At 43.7% G+C, this 18,888-nt stretch overlaps 1 protein-coding gene across 1 annotated transcript in view; it reads left to right on the forward strand.

Moving 5' to 3' along the window:
* Positions 1-18,888, forward strand: part of LOC101544090 (histone PARylation factor 1) — a 26,453-nt gene continuing 7,565 nt past the window's right edge. Inside the window, exons 1-7 of the mRNA XM_004610380.2 lie at positions 1-128; positions 4,421-4,580; positions 7,337-7,526; positions 9,427-9,525; positions 11,652-11,802; positions 14,180-14,267; positions 18,143-18,315. Of these exons, the coding sequence (XP_004610437.2) occupies positions 78-128; positions 4,421-4,580; positions 7,337-7,526; positions 9,427-9,525; positions 11,652-11,802; positions 14,180-14,267; positions 18,143-18,315 (912 nt within the window). The 5' untranslated portion in view covers positions 1-77. The remainder of the gene's footprint in view (positions 129-4,420; positions 4,581-7,336; positions 7,527-9,426; positions 9,526-11,651; positions 11,803-14,179; positions 14,268-18,142; positions 18,316-18,888) is intronic.

An 18,888-nucleotide genomic window follows, 5' to 3' on the forward strand; every position in this document is an offset into this window, starting at 1 on the left:
TCTTGGACCCGGAAGCAGTCGGCGGCGCTCGGAAGCTGCGGCGGGACGCGGGATTCCCTGGGCGCTGCGGCTGCAGGATGGTCGGCGGCGGCGGCGGGAAGCGCAGGCCCGCCGGGGAGGGCCAGCAGGTAGTGGGCTCCGCGGGATGCTGTGGGCTATAGCCAGGACATCCAGGGGCAGCGCGTGGCAGTCTTCCCGGAGCCAGTTCTTGGATGCCGGGGAGCTCCGGGCAGCGCCGGGAACCTTTGCCCATCTCCGGGTCTACTGGCTGTGGATTTGAGAAGCGGCTTATTTGCACCTCCTGTCCGAGCCCCGCCTGGTACCTCGGGGATTGGGGTGGGTGGACAACCAGGGGTTCATGCCTCCCATCGGCCAGCCAGATTGGTTAGAAACCGAGTCCATCGCCAGGCACGGAATCTGGCCGCGGCCGCTGCAGCCCGGGGTGGGCAGGCCTCGAGGGAATGGGCATTTTACTGTGCAACTTCTTTGTTTGGCATCCTGGCCATTGTGTAGAGAGGGCTGCTGCCCTGGCGAGAAAGGGAGCGGAGACCTGAACACATCCCCGGGAGGCGTTCAGCAAGTCTACGAGGGCAAGTCGAGCGTGAGGTGGTTTCTGGGAAACGAGAATTCGGGGATACCGAGCTTAAGAACGCAGAGGATGTTTGCTAGCAGGAGAGCATTGGCTTGGCTGGAGCCTGGGAGGTGTGGAAGGGTCGCTGGTAAAGGACTAGTCACTGTTCAAGGCGCTAGCGGGAGGGAGGGAGGGCAGAAGCTGTATTTTGTCCAGTTGGATCCCAAAAGTTGGGTGGCCGGAGCAATAGCACTGAGGCGAATCAGGCAAGAAAAAAGAGGCATTGTGGTTAGTTAAGCTTTGGACGAATCACCGTGTCTGGGCTGGAAAGAGAGCATCAGGCTTAAGGCTACTCTGCTGCCTTGCACGCAGCCCACCCTTGTTAGACACCCCCAGCACAACATATGAGACCTCCTAAGTACCTCAGTGGTCACTTCTTGAGCTCCGCTAGGTGTGGCCCAAACCCACCCAGCAACCCCCCAAATTACTCTAGCTGTATCAGAAACTGAAGAGGTTGAGACCTGGTTGAGGATAGTCATGGGCTGGGCGATTCTCTAAATTGGGTTTGCCTTCCAGGAGCTGGGGCACGGGTAAATGCATCCTCCGAAAGACACAGCCGCCCTCAATTGTTTGGGGGAAATTTGGAGATGCTGAACAGATGTGTGAAGGAAAGCAGCCTGGAAAAAGCCCTCCCTTTGAAGATACAGTGAAATGCCAAAAATGAACCTGTGGACCCTGGCTGGCAATAGTAGCCATCACTTAGCCATTATCTGCTAGGGCTGTGTGTTTTTGCAAGTGATGGAATTCTGTGTAAAAGCCTTTAGGTACTGCAGATGTCCTTCAGGTACTGCAGATGGCCTTTTGCAGTTGAGAAAACATGGAGAGCTGAAAGTGAGGGAGCTTGAAATTAGGCATCTACCTGCATTTTAATGTAATGCAAACTGCCTCTTAAAAGGTATACGTAAGGCTTTTTTCTTCTGGCATCTTATGTTTGAGGCAGTGTTTGAGCATCTAATTGAAGACCCGAAGAACAGAAAAGACAGGATTTGATTATGTCTTTACTGTTACTTGAGTTGGAGAAAAAGCCTGAAGTTGAATCGGGCTTAGGAGAGAGTCCGTCTAAGTTTAAACCCTTGTCCTTCCACTCTCTAGTTAGGGAAATCGGGGGAGTTAATTTATCAATAGTGTGACTATTAACTGCCTAGCTCCTACAGGAGTTCTGAGGATTAGAGTTTATGGGTAGAAAGTTGAGCAGTGGCCTATCAGAGAGTATCACTATCACTGTCATCCCATTGTTCATCAATTTACTCCAACAGGCACCAGTAACATCTCCATTCGTCCCAGCCCTGAGATTTTAGCAGCCTCTCCTTACTCGTCTCTCCCAACACATATTGGAGGCTCTTTCAGCGTCAGGGGAATGAGACCCGTTATTGTTACTGTTTTTGGCATATCGAATATGCCACGGGTAGCTTGCCAGGCTCAACCATGCGGGTGGAATACTCTCGGTAGCTTGCCGGGCTCTCTGAGAGGCATATATGTATTTCCCTCTATGAATTGTTTCCTGCTGTCTGAACCCCATCAAATATGGTGTGGTAATTATGGAAAATGGATAGGAAGTGTCTTACGATGTGTTGCGCAGTCCAACAATATGCACTCGTGTGAGGCTCAGCCTGAGCCTGTGGGGAGTGGCCTGGAGCGTGGGGGCCGGTGGGTAGTAGAGGTCGGCTGCCGGGCTTTGTCCTTTGGGGTAGGGAGGGCACTCACCCACCCCCCTCTGGGGTGCCCCAAATGAAAAAATGAAAACAGCCTGGTGTGGAGTCCGGTGGCATGGTTATGGGGGCTTTTTTTTTTTTTTTTCTTTTTGGGTCACACCTGGCGATGCTCAGGGGTTACTCCTGGCTCTGCATCTCAGGAATTACTCCTGGCGCTGCTCGGGGGAATATAAGGGATGCTGGGAATCTAACCCGGGTCGGCTGCATGCAAGGCAAATGCCCTAACCGCTGTGCTATCGCTCCAGCCCCGGGCGCTTCATTTTATGTTCCCTTCCGGGAGAAGCAGCCTTGAGTTCTGGAGGGTGGCCGATGAGGAGATTATCTGGCACTGGCAGGAGGTGGCTTATGGGCGTGAGCCCTGGGTCGCCAGACACTGGTAATGCTCAGTAAGTATATGAGAGTAATGCTCAGTACGTATATAAACTTAGATTTCCTGCCATATTTATTACTGTTTACTGTTTGCTATTATCTGTATTTATATCCATTTTTTAAAACCCACATTAATTTATTTTCATGAACTCAGATCCACGATAATCCTCAGCAAAATAAGCTGTTACCACTGGCCTGTGCCAGGCACTTTTTACCTTAATTAATAATACAACAGTCACCTGTGGGCCCCCTGACCAAATCAAGACCAGACACCCCGACAACAGCCTTACGGCTACGTGTCACCCTTCCTGTCTGTCACCCATGCTCAGTGAATTTCCACCCTCCATGTTGTTTTCTCTCGCCTTTTATAGCCATGTGACTGTCACGAGTGTATGCCTGAGTATTTACTTGTTTTAAGCTTCACAAGAAAGGCCAGCATGCATTGCATGCAGGAGGCCCAGCTCTGATCCCTGGCATGGTCCCTCAAGCACAAAGCCAGGAGTAGCTCCTGAGCACTGCAAGGGGTGCTCAGAAATAAGAAAGGTCTCTCAGGATCGTTATTATTTTACCTGATTCATAAATACATTTTGTAGATTCCATGTAACATCAGTTAACTTGACCCTACTGGGAAAATAAAAGGATAAAAATATGAGCCATCGGATCAGAATTTCTCCCCCTTGGCGCTGTTGGCCTTTGGCCGGGTGAGTCTTTATTCAGGGTCCGGTCCTGTGCATCATGGGTGGTTTAGCACCCTCCCTGCCTTCGCTCACTAGATTCCAAAGGGACCAACCCCTAGTTCTCCTCCATTTATGAAAACTAAAAAGGTCTCCCAGCATTACTAAATGTAAAATAATCTTATTTCTCTGTAGAGTTTAGGCTATTATAATTTCTAGAGTTTAGGCTATTGTTATTTCCTTAAGATGTGTTGATGAGGAACATTGTACCCAACCTTACTTTTTTGCATTTGGAGTAGCAAAGGAGAAATCCTTGGTATTTTTAAGTAGCAGGCTTAGTAATGATTGTAGTGAGTGACCCCTGGGGTCACCACTCCTGGCTCTAGCTCTACCTGTTAAGTGCTCGAGCCCTGCTGTACTGTGCTGCTTGCGCCCAGGTGGCTACGATCCAACTTCCCATTATCGTTATTTCAGCCGATTTGCTTCTGGTGTGATCACTAAAGCTATTTAAAGAAAAGGCAGGGTGATATCCAATTTATCAGAAGAGGGCAAACCTGCATTTCCCATGTTCCTTCTCATCTGCTTTTTTTCTGCATTTACCATATATATATATATATACACACACATCTAAGATGTATGTGTGTATATATACATATACATATACATATATAGACTGTGGGGTTTCCTCTTGATGACTCAATTTTGTAAACTGCTTTCCTTTCCTCACCTCCATCCCCTCAAAAAAAAAAAATCCCTAGATTTCAATCAGAAATATCACTCAGACTTTTTTTTTCGGTGAAGCAAGAGAGGTTTGATTGAAAGTTATATAGAAAGATCTGAGGAGAGGAAAAAAAAACATCGAGACATGTGTTCAAGGGAGAGCAAGGGCTTGAAGACCAAGCCCACTCACAGAGTTTGAAAGAAAACATGCGCGTCTCCTAGTGTTTGGTGAACTGAGATCTGTAGTAAATTATGCAGGGAAATGTACTGGCCATTCTTTCAGAGAACCAAAGTTTCTGTATGTCATTTTTTAGTGTGATAAAACAGTCGATGTGAAGAAGAGTAAATCCTGTGAAGCCGATGTTCCCACTGACCTTCGAAAAGAAGTCGAAAGTCATTATAAGCTTTCTCTGCCTGAAGATTTCTATCACTTTTGGAAATTCTGTGAAGAACTAGATCCTGAGAGGCCATCTGGTGAGTTGGTCTAGAATCATCCTATTACCAAGGAAAAGAAAATAAGGATCTTGACCCAGTATCAATAAACAATTCACAGAAGTATAAATTAGTGCTGTGATAAGTCTCCTTTACCTATGATAATCACTGTAGCACTGTCACCCCATTGTTCATCAATTTGCTCGAGCGGGCACTAGTAACATCTCCATTGTGAGACTTGTTGTTACTGTTTTTGGCATATTGAATACACCAAAGGCTCTGCCGTGTAGGCAAGATACTCTTGGTAGTTTGCTGGACTCTCCGAGAGGGGCGGAAGAATCAAACCTGGGTCGGGCGCTTGCAAGGCCCTACCGCTGTGCTATCGCTCCAGCCCACCTATGATAATGGCAGAGTAAAATCATTTCATTGCATCCTTTTGGAGTTTACAGGAAAATGTACTTTCAGATGATGGTGCAGGAGTTTCAGTATGCCTTAGCATTTTCTTCCAAGTAGATGTCTTAGGGATTAGGTGAACCAAGACTTGCATTCAGTGCTTTATTGTTTTTGTTTTTGTTTTTTAAATTGAAACAAAAAATAAGGACCCAATTTATTCAATGCATTTCCATAGCTTTAAAAGAATGAGGCAAGAAAGAAAAAATTTTAAAAAATAAAAATAAAAGAATAAGATGGATTTATTTGCAATGATGCAAATATTATGCCTGAATATATTAAGTGAAAAAATATATATAAAGTATGCTACTTTAAGATTGTTTTAAAAATCAGTGATACTGTCTCTGAGGCCTTACATAAGAAATTAATCATGGTAGTTTGTGCTTTTACCTCTTTATATTCTTTGAATGTTTTGACTAACAAGTGAATGGAAAGAAAGAGTCTCATGCACTACTGATAGAAATTGTGGTGGTTGACACCTGATTTTTTTTTTTTTATATTGCATCAAAACTTTTATTTATTTTTTTAAAATTTACTTTGTTCTTTTTTTCTTTAATCACCGTGAGACACAGTTACAAAGCATTCCTATTTGAGTTTCAGTCATACAATGATCGAACATCCAACCCTCCAACAGTACACCTGATTTTTGACAATATACCAAACCATTTAAAACTGTGTAGTGCAAAAATGGGCTGGAGCAATAGCACAGCGGGTAGGGTGTTCACCTTGCATGCGGCCTACCCAGGTTCAATTCCTCCGCCTCTCTCGGAGAGCCCGGCAAGCTACCAAGAGTATCTCACCCTCACGGCAGAGCCTGGCAAGCTACCCGTGGCGTATTCGATATGCCAAAAACAGTAACAAGTCTCACAATGGAGATGTTACTGGTGCCTGCTCGAGCAAATCGATGAGCAATGGGATGACAGTGACAGTGATAGTGCAAAAATATTCTTAAGTGATACATGTTAGAGAAACTGTTCATTGAACCACTGTTTGGAATAGTAAAAAATGTTTGGAAAAGTGTCCATCACCTGTAGAATATGTACATAGAGGACCTATATAATGGAATATGCAGCTTTTTAAAATTATATTTAAAAAGACATTTAGTAGCATGTGAAAACTTTCAGAAAATTTTAAGAACAAGGTGGAAGACAAAATAAATCAGATTACAGCCTAGCATGTGCTCCCTATAAAAATATATTTCTACCTGTTCATAGAGGAAAAACTCTGTTATTAATCTATGTAACAGTAAACATTGCCTTTTCTGGTTAGGAAAAGGGATGGCTTAGGTTTTTCTTACTGTGCAACTTCAAAGTTATTTTAAGATCACATTTAAGTTCAAACTAAGCTTATCTTAAAATAAGTTTATCGTAAGTTCAAGCTAAGCCGAAAGGAAAGATTTTTGCCCTCCCCAAATGGACTTATCTCTCTGCCCCTTTATTCATATTGCTATTTTTTTGAGAATTTCTTTCTTCATCTCCACCTCCTTATTGGTGATCTGAGTGCTTGGCAAAGCAACAGGACCCATTTAATTTTGTAAGTGTTGACCTATAAGATGGTTGTATCTAATTTTCTCCCTCTGTGTTTTGGGAATGGAGAAAGGAGATGGAATCACACAGCATTAGGGTTGGCTAAAGAGATTGTCAGATGGGTAAGGAAATGAGAGTGATAACTAGGGCAGGTTAGGGGTAGGAAAAAAAAATTCTATCATTAAAATCATTCATTATGCATGTCTTTTATGACATTCTCCTTAGCTGTCCTGTCTCTCCCTGACTCTAGGTATGCTACAGGTATTTGAGGACAACAGTAGAATAATGAGACTATTTACAGTGTAGGAATGAAATAGTCTGACGAGTGTTTCTCAACCAGGGACAGCTGGCCCTTTGGTCACTCCTGGCATATTTGAAGGTGGTCATAGGGGAAATTGTGTGAATGAGATGCCATAGCATGCATATTTGGGAGTAACCAGTGAGACAAGTGCCACTGGACAGAAAAAAGGCCAGAAGAGGGCCATCGTCAGCACAAGGTTGAGAAACACTGGTCTAGACTTTATATTTTGGATCACTGGTCTAGACTTTATATTTTGCTTTGGCCAAAGTAGGATGTGACAGGAATGGATTCCACTGTTTGAGGTGAATTAAGGAGGAAATAGTAAATATAAGTACCGTGTTTCCATTGCTCATGTCTTTTACATCAGTGTTTATAGCTCATTTAGTCACATGAAACTAAAAATTTTTTTCTTTCGCTTTATAAACTCCTGAAAACTTGTACTTGGAAATATTTCACTGATAAAGCACATTGTTTTCTGTGTCCAGAAGACTGCTGTTATAATAAACTTGTTTTATTTTTAGATTCTCTCGCTGCAAGCCTTGGACTTCAATTAGTGGGTCCTTATGATATCCTTGCCGGAAAACATAAACTGAAGAAAAAATCAGCAGGCCTGAATTTTAACCTTCATTGGAGATTTTACTATGATCCTCCAGAGTTTCAGACCATTATTATTGGAGATGGCAAAACTCAGTACCACATGGGTTATTTCAGGTAAAGGACCTAGTGTTCTCTAAAATAACCGTCCTCTTCTACATATCAAAGGGGAAGGGCATGTTTTCTTAATGACAGACACAGACATTCTTCCTCCAACCATCATAAACTGCCCAAGCATGATTTAACATCACTGGCTTTTTCGTTGTGGCCAAACATCATTTCCACTTTGAATTCAGAGAGTCCTATTGCCCAAAAAAGATAATTTGGACATAGTGAAATAATGAATAGTCATCAATAGTCAGCATTGGGTAATTAGAAGTTGGCAATGGGACACATATGAGTAGATCCACTTGTTGGGGGGAAACAGCAGTTAAACACAGAACAAATGGAAAACACCTAATTATGCACATTTACCTTCACTTCCATGATTCATGTGCTTCCGGGGGTCAGAGATCAGATTGGTTTGTTCTGCTGTTTCTCGTCTAGGTTACCCTGGGCCAATCATTAGTGACTGACTTCCTGTGACTAGGCTCCCTCTTTTATAAAAATGAGGATAATCATTGTATGTACCTTATTGGCTCTTTGGTGGCATGGTATTTGAAACACTATATCTCTAAAGCATATAAACCTATGCCCTAGTAAACCAGTATTACTCAAAACTAAATTTTAAAAAAATCGTATATACCTAATGGGGATATTAAAGGTTGAGTGGCTGGGGCCAGAGAGAGAGATAGTTCAACAGGTGAAGCACTTGCCTTACACACAGCTGACCCAGGTACAAACCCCAGCATCCCATATGGCACCCAAACATGGCCATGAGTAAGTCCTGAGCACCGGAGGGTGTGGCCCCAAGTAGAAAAAAAAAAAAGAGAGATTGAGTGGCTATATAGAAGCCACCTTAGAATGTCAGGAAATATAGGTAGACTAAGCAGGGGAGTGACTTGTCTGCTTGTACCAGTAGAGACATTGGTGTGTAAAGACTAGCTTTTAAGATAGTTGAGGAGAGGCCAGAGCAATACTACAGCAGGTAGGGTATTTGCCTTGCACCCAGCTGACCAGGGTTCGATCCCCAGCATCCCATATGGTCCCCCAGCACTGCCAGGAGTATTCCTGAGTGCAGAGCCAGTAGTAAATCCTAAGCATTGCTGGGTGTAACCTCTTCCCCACCGCCGCCCCCCCCCCCAAAAAAAAAACCCTGAAATAACCAAAACCATAAGATGGTAGAGGAGATATGGCAGGAGGGCAGGGAGAAACCTGGCGAGTACAGTAGAACACTCCGGGCTGGGAAGCAGTTTACATGGCTTGGCTTCTGCCTTTGCTGTTCATTTCTAGGGCCTCAGCTGAGTCAACTCATCTCTCTGTTCACTTCCTCAGTTCTGAAATAAGAGAATCTGGTTCGATGTTTATGAATAAGACCCTCACACGTCTGTTTTATAGTCCTGTCTGTGATGTTCCTTTGTGTCTGCCTGCCTTTTTTCTTTAAATGACAGGCTTGGGGCCAGAGAGGTAGTACAGGATAGGATGTTCGCCTTCCATAGGGCTAACCCAGGTTCAATTCCTAGAACCCGTATGGTCCCCCACAAGCCTGGCTAACGTTAATCCCTGGCACTGCCGGGTGTGACCCCAAATCAAACAACAACAAAAATCCAGACTATAAAATTATAATAGAGGTAATCCTGTATAATTTTCCTTTACACCCTTGGTAGGCCTGGTTTTCTTTTATTTTGTATTTAGCTATAAAAGTAATTAGCTCCTAAGAATTTTTTACTTCTCAGTTATATAAATCAGATTTATCATAGGTATTCTAGGAAACTTAGAACTCAAACCTTGCAAAATCATTCCACTTTTGTCAAAACATGAAGATATAAATTACCTAGAGAAAAAAAAAATTCTTTTTACCTGCTCTGTGTACCTGGTTATGCTTACCTACATTTTTTTACATTTTTTGCATAAATAGGGATTCGCCTGATGAGCCTCCTGTATATGTTGGTACAAATGAAGCAAAGAAAAATTGCATAATTGTTCAAAGTGGAGATAATGTGTTTGCTGCAGTCAAGTAAGAACATCTTTTACTCCCCTCTTCTCTCCTGTTTATAATTGTTCACAGTTTTAATACTCCAAGAGGAACTGAGGTACCCCAACGATTCTAATGTTCTAGAGATTAGTTCTATGGCTTTATAGTCTTATCCATACTTTTATTCTACTACTTTCACCAGGAAAAAAAAATTACACCCATTAAACAACTTTTTCCCACTTGGTTTTTAGGGCACACCTTGCTGTGCTCAGGTCCTCAGGGCTTGCTTCTGACTTCGAATTCAGGGCTGACTTCTGGTTTTGCACCTGGAAAAGCTCTGGGGACCATATAGGGTGACAGGCATCAAACCGGGATCAACAGCATGTGCCCTACCCAACATACTGTCTGCTTGTCCCTGGTACACTATTTTCTTTTTAACCTGTTTCTTCATTTTAATCTTATTTTCCTCTGGAAAATGATTCTCAGAGATTTTTAAATGACCATTAAGAATTGAAGAACCCACTGTCCATAATTCAGAGAACCGGGAATGATAAAATAAGGTGCTTATCATTCCCGGCAAGGGTGGACGAAGAGGTCTTCCTACTCTAGGACAGGTGCGAGGAACACGTGGTAGGACTAGTGCTCCCTGCAGTTTGTCCCTGCCACCCTCAGGAAGCTCGAGTGAATAACTGGCAGGAGCGGCCAAGGCCCACAGTTGTCTCCTGCAGAATCTGTGCTGGTGAAATAGGTGCCCTGTCCTCTGCCTCTCAAACCCCTCGAGGCTAGGGGCCAGCTAGGAGATGCAAAGATGCCCTGCACGTGGCTCACTGCTGGAGAGAGAAGCACAGTCTACCCCACCAGGAGCCTTTGTATCTTTCAGTCAAAGAATTATGTCCTGGGGCAGCAAGGATCATACAGTGGGGAGGAGACTTGCCTTGCACATGACCAACCCGGGTTTGATCCAGTACAGGAAGGGTAATGGTGAGCAGTGTGAGATTGGACGGGTCGAGCTGATGTGTGGCCATATATGTGGCCGCACGATTCAGGAGATGTGAAGCTGGGCGCATTGCCATGCTGGAGGTCAGCCGTGGAGGCCCCCAGTCCCTAGCCAGGAGGAGGGATCCCACCTCCTGTTCCCAAGACCCTTCAGCTGTCAGCTGGGAGTGTAAGCAGCTGGTTGGCGATGCGGAGCTGGGCCTGTTGAAATGGCGGAGGTCAGGTGTGGAGGCTCTGAAAAGTATTTGTGATCTGGTTGGTTGTGTAAGCTTCTGAAGCAGCTGTGTTTTTTTTTCCCTTTTCGGTTTATGTTAACACAGTTTGGAACATTGTAAAGAATCTGCTTAAATACTACAACACTGCCCTTTGATCTTTAAAATAGACTTTCTGGCAGGCCCTCATCACCTAACAGATAAGGCACTGGCCTCCTAAACTATCCTTTTTCGTTTCCAAGTGCTATTTTTTTTCCCCTTTGTGGGAGTGTGCCATCTCTGTGACTTAAAACTTGGCTTAGCCCCAGCTTTTTGAAGAGTCATATATTGTAGAACATTACAGAGATACTACAGATATGAATAACATTTATCATTTCTGTGACTGGCTGCTTCTGTTAATAACTGCTTTCAGGCCAGAGAGAACTGCACAATGGGTAAAGTGTTTGCCTTGCACTGGACTGACCTGGGTTGGATCCCTGGCACCCCTATGGTTTCTCTAAGCCTTCCTGGAGCAATTCCTAAGTGCAGAGGCAGGAGTAAGCTGTGAGCACTGTCAAATGTGGCCCCAGAACAAACAGCAAAATAATAAATACTGCTTTTCCCTTGTATGGATGATATCTTTAGGAATTCTGAGCAAACCATTGGTGATTCGTTGGCGGTCTCTTTCTTGCATGTAATTTTATATTTGGTTGGTTGGGTTTTTTTGGTTATGGGCCACACCCAGCTATGCTCAGGGCTGACTCCTGACTCTGTGCTCAGGGATCACTCCCGGTGCTGCTCAGGGGATCATATGTGCTGCCGGGAATTGAACGGGGGTCAGCTGCATGTAAGTCACACACCTTTCCCCTTGTACCGTCTCCGTCCTTGGAATTGGATGATTTTTAACTAGGCTTCCAGAACTTCCAGTGGTGTGGGAACTTAAAGTGGCCTGTAATATATAACAAGGACTTCTGTTTTCAGATTATTTCTGATGAAGAAACTTAAAGAAGTGACAGATAAAAAGAAAATTAGTCTCTTGAAAAACATAGATGAAAAACTTACCAAAGCGGCCAGAGAACTGGGATACTCGCTGGAACAGAGAACAGTAAAGATGAAACAGAGAGATAAGAAGGTACTACTGGGACCGGAGCGATAGGGCATTTGCCTTGCATACAGCCTACCTGAGTTTGAGCCCCAGCATCCCATAGGTTCCCCCGAGCAACACCAGGAGTAATTTCCTGAGGGCAGAGCCAGGAGTAATCCCTGAGCATCCCAAAAAGCAAAAAAGCAAAAAATAAATAAAATAGGTACAAGTCTGTTTGTCCCTTGTTGCTATTTCACTGGGTTCTATTCTCTGTTGGTTTCGTCCCTCCTGTCCCTTATCCTTCTCTTCGAAGCTGTGCTACAGAGAGCTCAAGGCACCAGTCTCTGTCGCCAGGATGGCACTGAACTAAAGCAGTCTGGGTTCCTGGGGCGTTAGGCAAGCCAGGATGCAAAATGCTGATGCTTCATCTTCATCATTCCTGCGAGTATTCCCCACCCTTTACTTTGTTGTACCAGTTACTCTTTTCATAGAATTGGGTTAAAGCAACTTTGGGTTTAATGTCTGCTTGTTTTTCTTTAACTTTTTCTTGATGCCTGGAGTCCAGCTCAGGGTCACACACATGCAGAGCAAGTAGTCTACCTCGTCAGTACTGGATATTGTCAATCTTCTAGTCTTTTCCTTTCTGATAAGTATAAAATGATACAGCACTTCTCTGATTATTGAGGATATTATTTTTAAAAAAACTTATCTGGTATTGATTTGTATTTCTTTTGTGAACTGCCTTCATTTTATCCCTTTTGCTGTCTGGATTAGGGCTGTCTTTCCTTGTGCTTTAATTTGAGTGTTGGTCATTTACTTGTAAAACTTCTTTAAAGACATTCATCTTAAATTTTTTTTAATATATTGCAGATAATTTTTGTCGATTTGTTAGTTAATAGATTTTTTTTTGTGTCAGATGTCTTTTGCCTCTCAGATCCAAAATTATTTCATTGAAGTTCTGTTAGTTTTATGGTATTCCTCTTATACTTAGTTTTGAATTCCTACTGCAAGTTATTTTGTCATCAGGAGCAAGCATGAGATCCGTGGCCGGGGCCCAACACTGACTTACAGGGCTGGAGTCCAGGCTTGACATGTGGGAGAAGTTATGGTGGTCTCAGAAGTTTGCTGTAGAATAGCCTGTCCCTTCTGTTGGCTTGATGAAAGATAAGACAGTGGGAATAAAAGAGTGAAATAAGTTTTAAGGTATGTAGGTGAGAAACTTTAAAATTTCAGTCTATTTTGTGGGTAAGCGTCCTTGGGAATTTTGTAGTGCACAAAAAATGAGCCATTTGAAACTGTTATTAAGGAAAAACCTCAAAGCACTATCACTGGTGTGAGCTTTAAGAGCATGTTGACTGTTAGGTTATGATGGTAGCTGTGGCTGGACCTGTCTTTGAAAAGTGGGACTTTGGCTTTACTACTTAGAGGCCCACTGCTTTTGGGGACCGGAGCAGGAGTACAGAAATAAAGCACTTGCTTGCCTTGCCTGGCTGAGCTGGGTGCCAGAGTGAAACTACAGTGGATAAGGTGCTTGCTTGCTTGCTTGCTTGCTTGCTTGCTTGCTTGCCTTGCACGCTGCCGACCTGGGTTCGATCCTTAGCATCCCATATGGTTCCCCCTGAGCACCTCTAGGCGTAACTCCTGCATGCAAAACCAAGAATAAACCCCTGAGCATAGCTGCATGTGGCCCAAAAACTCAAAACAAATAAAGGCTTACTACGTTTGATGCTTGTTTCCCAAAAGAGCATCACTAGATTAGAAGTTGCCTGACTTTGGAGAAAATCATACACTCAGGCCTACACTACAAGAATGTGGGATCTGAATTTGGCACAGTGAAGGGAGAGGATTTGTCTGTCCACATCTTCTGCTGAGACCTAGTCCCTTTCCCTGGTGGCCTTATTCCTTCTACCTTGTAGATGCTTGGACCTTAGAGGAAACACTTTTTGGTTTGTCTCCTGTAATATGATATGTAATAGTACATTTTCTTCCCTAGCTAGACAAATCAGGTTACAGGCCTCAAAGTGGTACCACGCTTACACAAATCAACTACATCACTGTTAAGTACTTCAAGTATTTGACTCAGAGCTCATTTCAAAGAATGAAGTCCAAATTTACTGAAATGAAGGATCAATTGCAATTTCACAAAAATGTTAAGCATTTGAGGGAGCTGGAGTGATAGCACAGCGGGTAGGGCATTTGCCTTGCACGCGGCCCACCTGGGTTCGATTCCCAGTATTCCATATGGTCCCCTGAGCACCGCCAGGGGTAATTCCTGAGTGCAGAGCCAGGAGTAACCCCTGTGCATCGCCGGATGTGACCCAAAAAAAAGAAAAAAAATTTTTGAAAAAAAAAATGAGTGTGGACTTGATTGTTGGGATTTTTGTTTCTGCTCACCAAGATTAAATTTTGTTTTCCTTTTATTCAGGTTGTGACAAAGACCTTCCATGGTGCAGGCCTGGTTGTTCCAGTAGATAAAAACGATGTTGGGTACAGAGAGCTTCCTGAAACAGATGGTAATCTTACGTGTTTTATGAAAACATGCATGTATGAATATGGACATTAATACTTGGGAACAAAGGTGTCCTTTAAATGGAATAGTAGGAAAATACCTGAGCCTTTTTGGTTTTTGTTTTGGGGTCATACATGGCTATGCTCAGAGCGCACTCCTGGCTCTGCACTCAGGGATAACTGCTGGCATGCTTGGAGGACCATATGGCGTGCCAGGAATTGAACTGAGGTCAGTGGGTTCCAAGGCAGGTAAGGCAAGTGCCCTGCCTGCTATACTATCTCTGGCCCCATACATGAGCCTTTTATGACAGTAATTAAACTTCAGTCGTCTTGTTGTTCATCAGTTTGCTTGAGTAGGCACCAGTAATGTCTCCATTGTGAGACTTGTTACTACTTTTGGCATATCAAATACGCCACGGGTAGCTTGCCAGGCTCTGCTGTGCAGGTGGGATACTCTCGGTAGCTTGCCAGGCTCTCCAAGAGGGATGGAGGAATCGAACCCAGGTTGGCTACGTGCAAGGCAAACACCCTACCCGCTGTATTATCACTCCAGTCCATAAATGATGCTACAAATAATATTTTAAAATCATTTTTTCTTTAGTTTTGGGACCACATCTGTGGTGTTGGGGGCTACACCTGGTGATACTCAGAAGACTGTGGGCATCAAACCAGGGACCCCCCCCACCCTCCCACCGCTAAACGCCCCTTGAGTCCTCAGCTAAACGTCAGAATACTTTACTCTATCCCTGACTTTTCTTCGGAGCACCGAATTTTCATTTCTTAATTACTTCTGTGTATATCTTCACATGGATATTCAACACCTCAAAACTAACAATGTTCAAACTCCAAATTATCATACCCCCCCACCAAACCTGTTCTTCCTATACTATCCACTTCAATTATTGCCTCATCATTCCTCCCACTCACTTGCTAATGGGAACAGATGAAAATGAACTAAACTTGCTGGTAGATTTTTTTTTCTGGTAAGTTTTACATCTGTGCAGATGGACCAGCTTTTTCTCTCTATAGATAAAGGGGTGTGCCAATTTATTCAACAAATATTTTTTAAATGTTTAGTTTGTACAAAGGAATGTGCTGCTATATTAATAGAAGGACCAGTACATTCAAGGAACCACAACAAGTGAGGAAAATGTGCGCGTAGACAACACCAACTGCTGAACAGAGGAAGGACAGATTTGTTGGAACTGGAAAGGGATGGAGGCTTTTCTCCGAGTACAGGACATGTAAGTTGGGAGTGACAGATTGAGGAATTCCACCACATCAGAACTGGATTGTGAGTGTGCAACTGGTTTAAGAACTATGCCATGCAGGGGCTGGAGTGATAGCACAGCGGGTAGGGCGTTTGCCTTGCACACGGCTGACCCAGGTTCGATTCCCAGCATCCCATATGGTTTCCCCCCGCCCCCCCACCAGCACTGCCAGGAGTAATTCCTGAGCACAGAGCCAGGAGTAACCCCTGAGCATTGCTGGGTGTGACCTAAAAGCAAAAAAAAAAACTATGCCATGCAGACTTGCACTGAGATCAGTATGTTCATTTATTTAGAATTGTCCAGGGTGTGCTAGAGTTGAAGGTTTTGTTAAAAACAAAAACAGCAGATACTGTTACGAAGGACATAAAGTAGAATACTAGAAATCTTGCGTTTCGGAATTTTAACTAAACTTCAGTAATAAAGAAAAATGTCAGGATCACTTAAAAAAATAAGGAACCGGGGCTGGAGAGATAGCACAGTGGGTAGGGCATTTGCCTTGCACGCGGCCGACCCAGGTTCAATTCCCAGCATCCCATATGGTCCCCCAAGCACTGCCAGGGGTAATCCCTGAGTGCAGAGCCAGGAGTAACCCCTGAACATTGCCAGGTGTGACCCAAAAAAAGAAAAAAAAAAAGGAACCACTTATTTTCCACTTTTTTGTCCTGACAGAGTGCTGGGGTTAACCATGCAGGGATTGGATTTGAGCTTCTGCTTATAAACCACGGGCTCCATCCCTTTGGGATATCCTCCACCTCTGTTTTCTAGCCTTGAAGATTTTAAAGGAGGCCTAATGTTTTCCTGAAATGAGCAGCAGTTATGTTTTTCCCCCATGAAGGAAAAGGAAGATTCAATGACTGGAGTGATAGTATAGTGGGTAAGGTACTTGCCTTGCACACAACCGACCCAGGTTCATTCCCCGGCATCTCGTATGGCCCCCTGAGGTTATCACTCCTGAGTGATCCCTGAGTGTAGAGCCAGGGGTAACTTCTGAGCATCACTGGGTGTCACTCCCTAGCCCTTACCCCCCACCACATCCCCACATACATATACAAAAAGGTTAGAGGTTGGAGTGAAGTACAGATGATATAGCGTCTGCCTTGCACACAGTGTGGGTTCTGTCTCTGGCATTGCATCCCATATGGTCCCCTGAGCTCACCAGGAGTAAGCCCTAGTCAGGGTGGCAAAAAACCAAAAACAACACCTTCCCCTCTAAAAAAGAAAAAAGGAAAGTTATATAAATTCTATTAATTTTTAAAAGATTTCAGTCTGATACACAGGCCTGCCATTTAGAATCAGAATATAAGAAATGAGACATGAACATGATCTAATGTGGTACTCATCTCCCTAAAGGCGGAAAGGGAGAAAAGAATGGCATCACATATGGTCTTTGGGACTGAATCAAACTGTTTAAAAAAAAAAAAAAAGAACCAAGGTAAAATTCCAGTTTCTGGTTACTATTTTTACTAACCTTATATTTTACATCTATTTTAGTGTCCGCAGAATATTGAGTCATACAATCTAAAATCATGTCTTTTGGGATGCAATTATTAATGCTCTGACCAACGCTCCCTGCCCTCGTATAATAATCACCTTGCTTACAAATGTTTGTTGGTTTTGAGTAATATTATCCTTAAGGAAGCAGTTTGTCCAAAGGGAGAACAGTCTGTTAAAAAGGAAGTTTAGGGGGCTAGAATGATAGCATGGCAGGTAGGAAGGGCAATTGTCTTGTACGCGGCCGACTTGGGTTCAATTCTCAGCATCCCATATGGTCCCCCGAGCACCGCCAGGAGTAATTCGTGACTGCAGAGCCTGCAGTAACCCTGTGCATCACCAGATGTGACCCCAAAAAGCCAAAAAAAGAAATGAAAGTTTAATTTGATGTTTTTCAGTATCTTCATTCTCAGCATCCTAAAACCTTTTGTATGCTGGGATTCAGACATTACTGAGGACAGTGTTGAAATACATGATTTGGTTTTATATTTCATTGTTAGAAACTTTCTGTATGTTCTTACCTCAAGTTATATTTTTGCCATGGCTGTACTTTCCCCCACTTCGGTAAGGTTTTAGTAAAGGCTTAAATCTGCCATGATTTTTTTTGTCTGCCATAGTTGCATTTACGATAAACAGACCAAAATTGGTAAAGTTTGTCTCCTTGAATTTTATTTTTCAGTTCTGCTAATAGAGTATATAGGCCAGCCCTGGGGTGTGCATATTGTTTATTCCCATCTTCTTCTGTTTCCATAACCATGATACAATGGAAAAAGTGTGAGTTTGCAGGCAGTTGAAAAATGGGCTTGGCCAGTGTGGGTAACTGTTTGCTGATCTCAAGACTAGTGGACTGAAAGTAGCCGAACACTTGGGTAAAACCTGACAGCAGCTAGAGCCATTCGCCGTGTAGAAGGTCACATTTTGCTAATACCAGAAATATTTTCCATGAACCATTTCTATGCTTGAATCTGAAATAGGAAAAGACTCTGAAGTTGCCCAATCCTAAATGACCAAATTCTAAAGAGATGTGGTCAGTTGCATGAGTACAAAAAGCCATCTGCGGAGTCTTTGTCCTTTTGAGGATGGTTTGTTATGATATTCATTATTTTTGTCTCTTTCAGCGGACCTCAAGCGAATTTGCAAGACAATTGTTGAGGCAGCAAGCGATGAGGACAGGCTGAAAGCGTTTGCTCCCATTCAGGAGATGATGACGTTTGTGCAGTTTGCAAATGATGAGTGTGACTATGGCATGGGGCTCGAGCTGGGCATGGACCTCTTCTGTTATGGTTCCCACGTGAGTAAAAGTATCCAACCTCCACACCCCCGTCCATTTCTCTAGCTCTCCCCCAGTTTTGTCCCCAAATTCTAGCATAGGTAGGATCTGGCATCAGCTCAGTTGTTTTTTTTTTTTTTGAGGGGGGAGGGTGTCTGGGGGAGTAGAGATTGTCAGGCATCAAATCTAGGGTCTCACACAGGGTAAGGTTTGTGTTCTACCACCGAGCCACATGCCTGACCCTCAACTTGACTTCAAAATGAGCTTTTAGAAGTGGTATGTTTAAATAGATCTTCTAAACAAACAAATTCTTGTGCTTTGCTTTTTTTTGGGGGGTGGGGGTGGCGGTGGGTCACACCTGGCAGTGCTCAGGGCTTACTCCTGCTCTGCACTAGGGATCACTCCTGGCAGGGCTCAGGGGACCATACGGAATGCCAGGGATTGAACCATGTCTGCAGCATGAAAGGCAGTGGCCCTACTCCTGCCCTAAATGGTTAAACTCTTAGCTAGTAAGGGATATACTGCTGAGAAGGAAAACTCTGGAGTGTATAGTTTGGAGTAAAAAAAAAAAAAAAGTGGGGTGATAAACCTTAC

Source organism: Sorex araneus, chromosome 1, assembly GCF_027595985.1.
Source record: "Sorex araneus isolate mSorAra2 chromosome 1, mSorAra2.pri, whole genome shotgun sequence".
Lineage (NCBI taxonomy): Eukaryota > Metazoa > Chordata > Mammalia > Eulipotyphla > Soricidae > Sorex > Sorex araneus.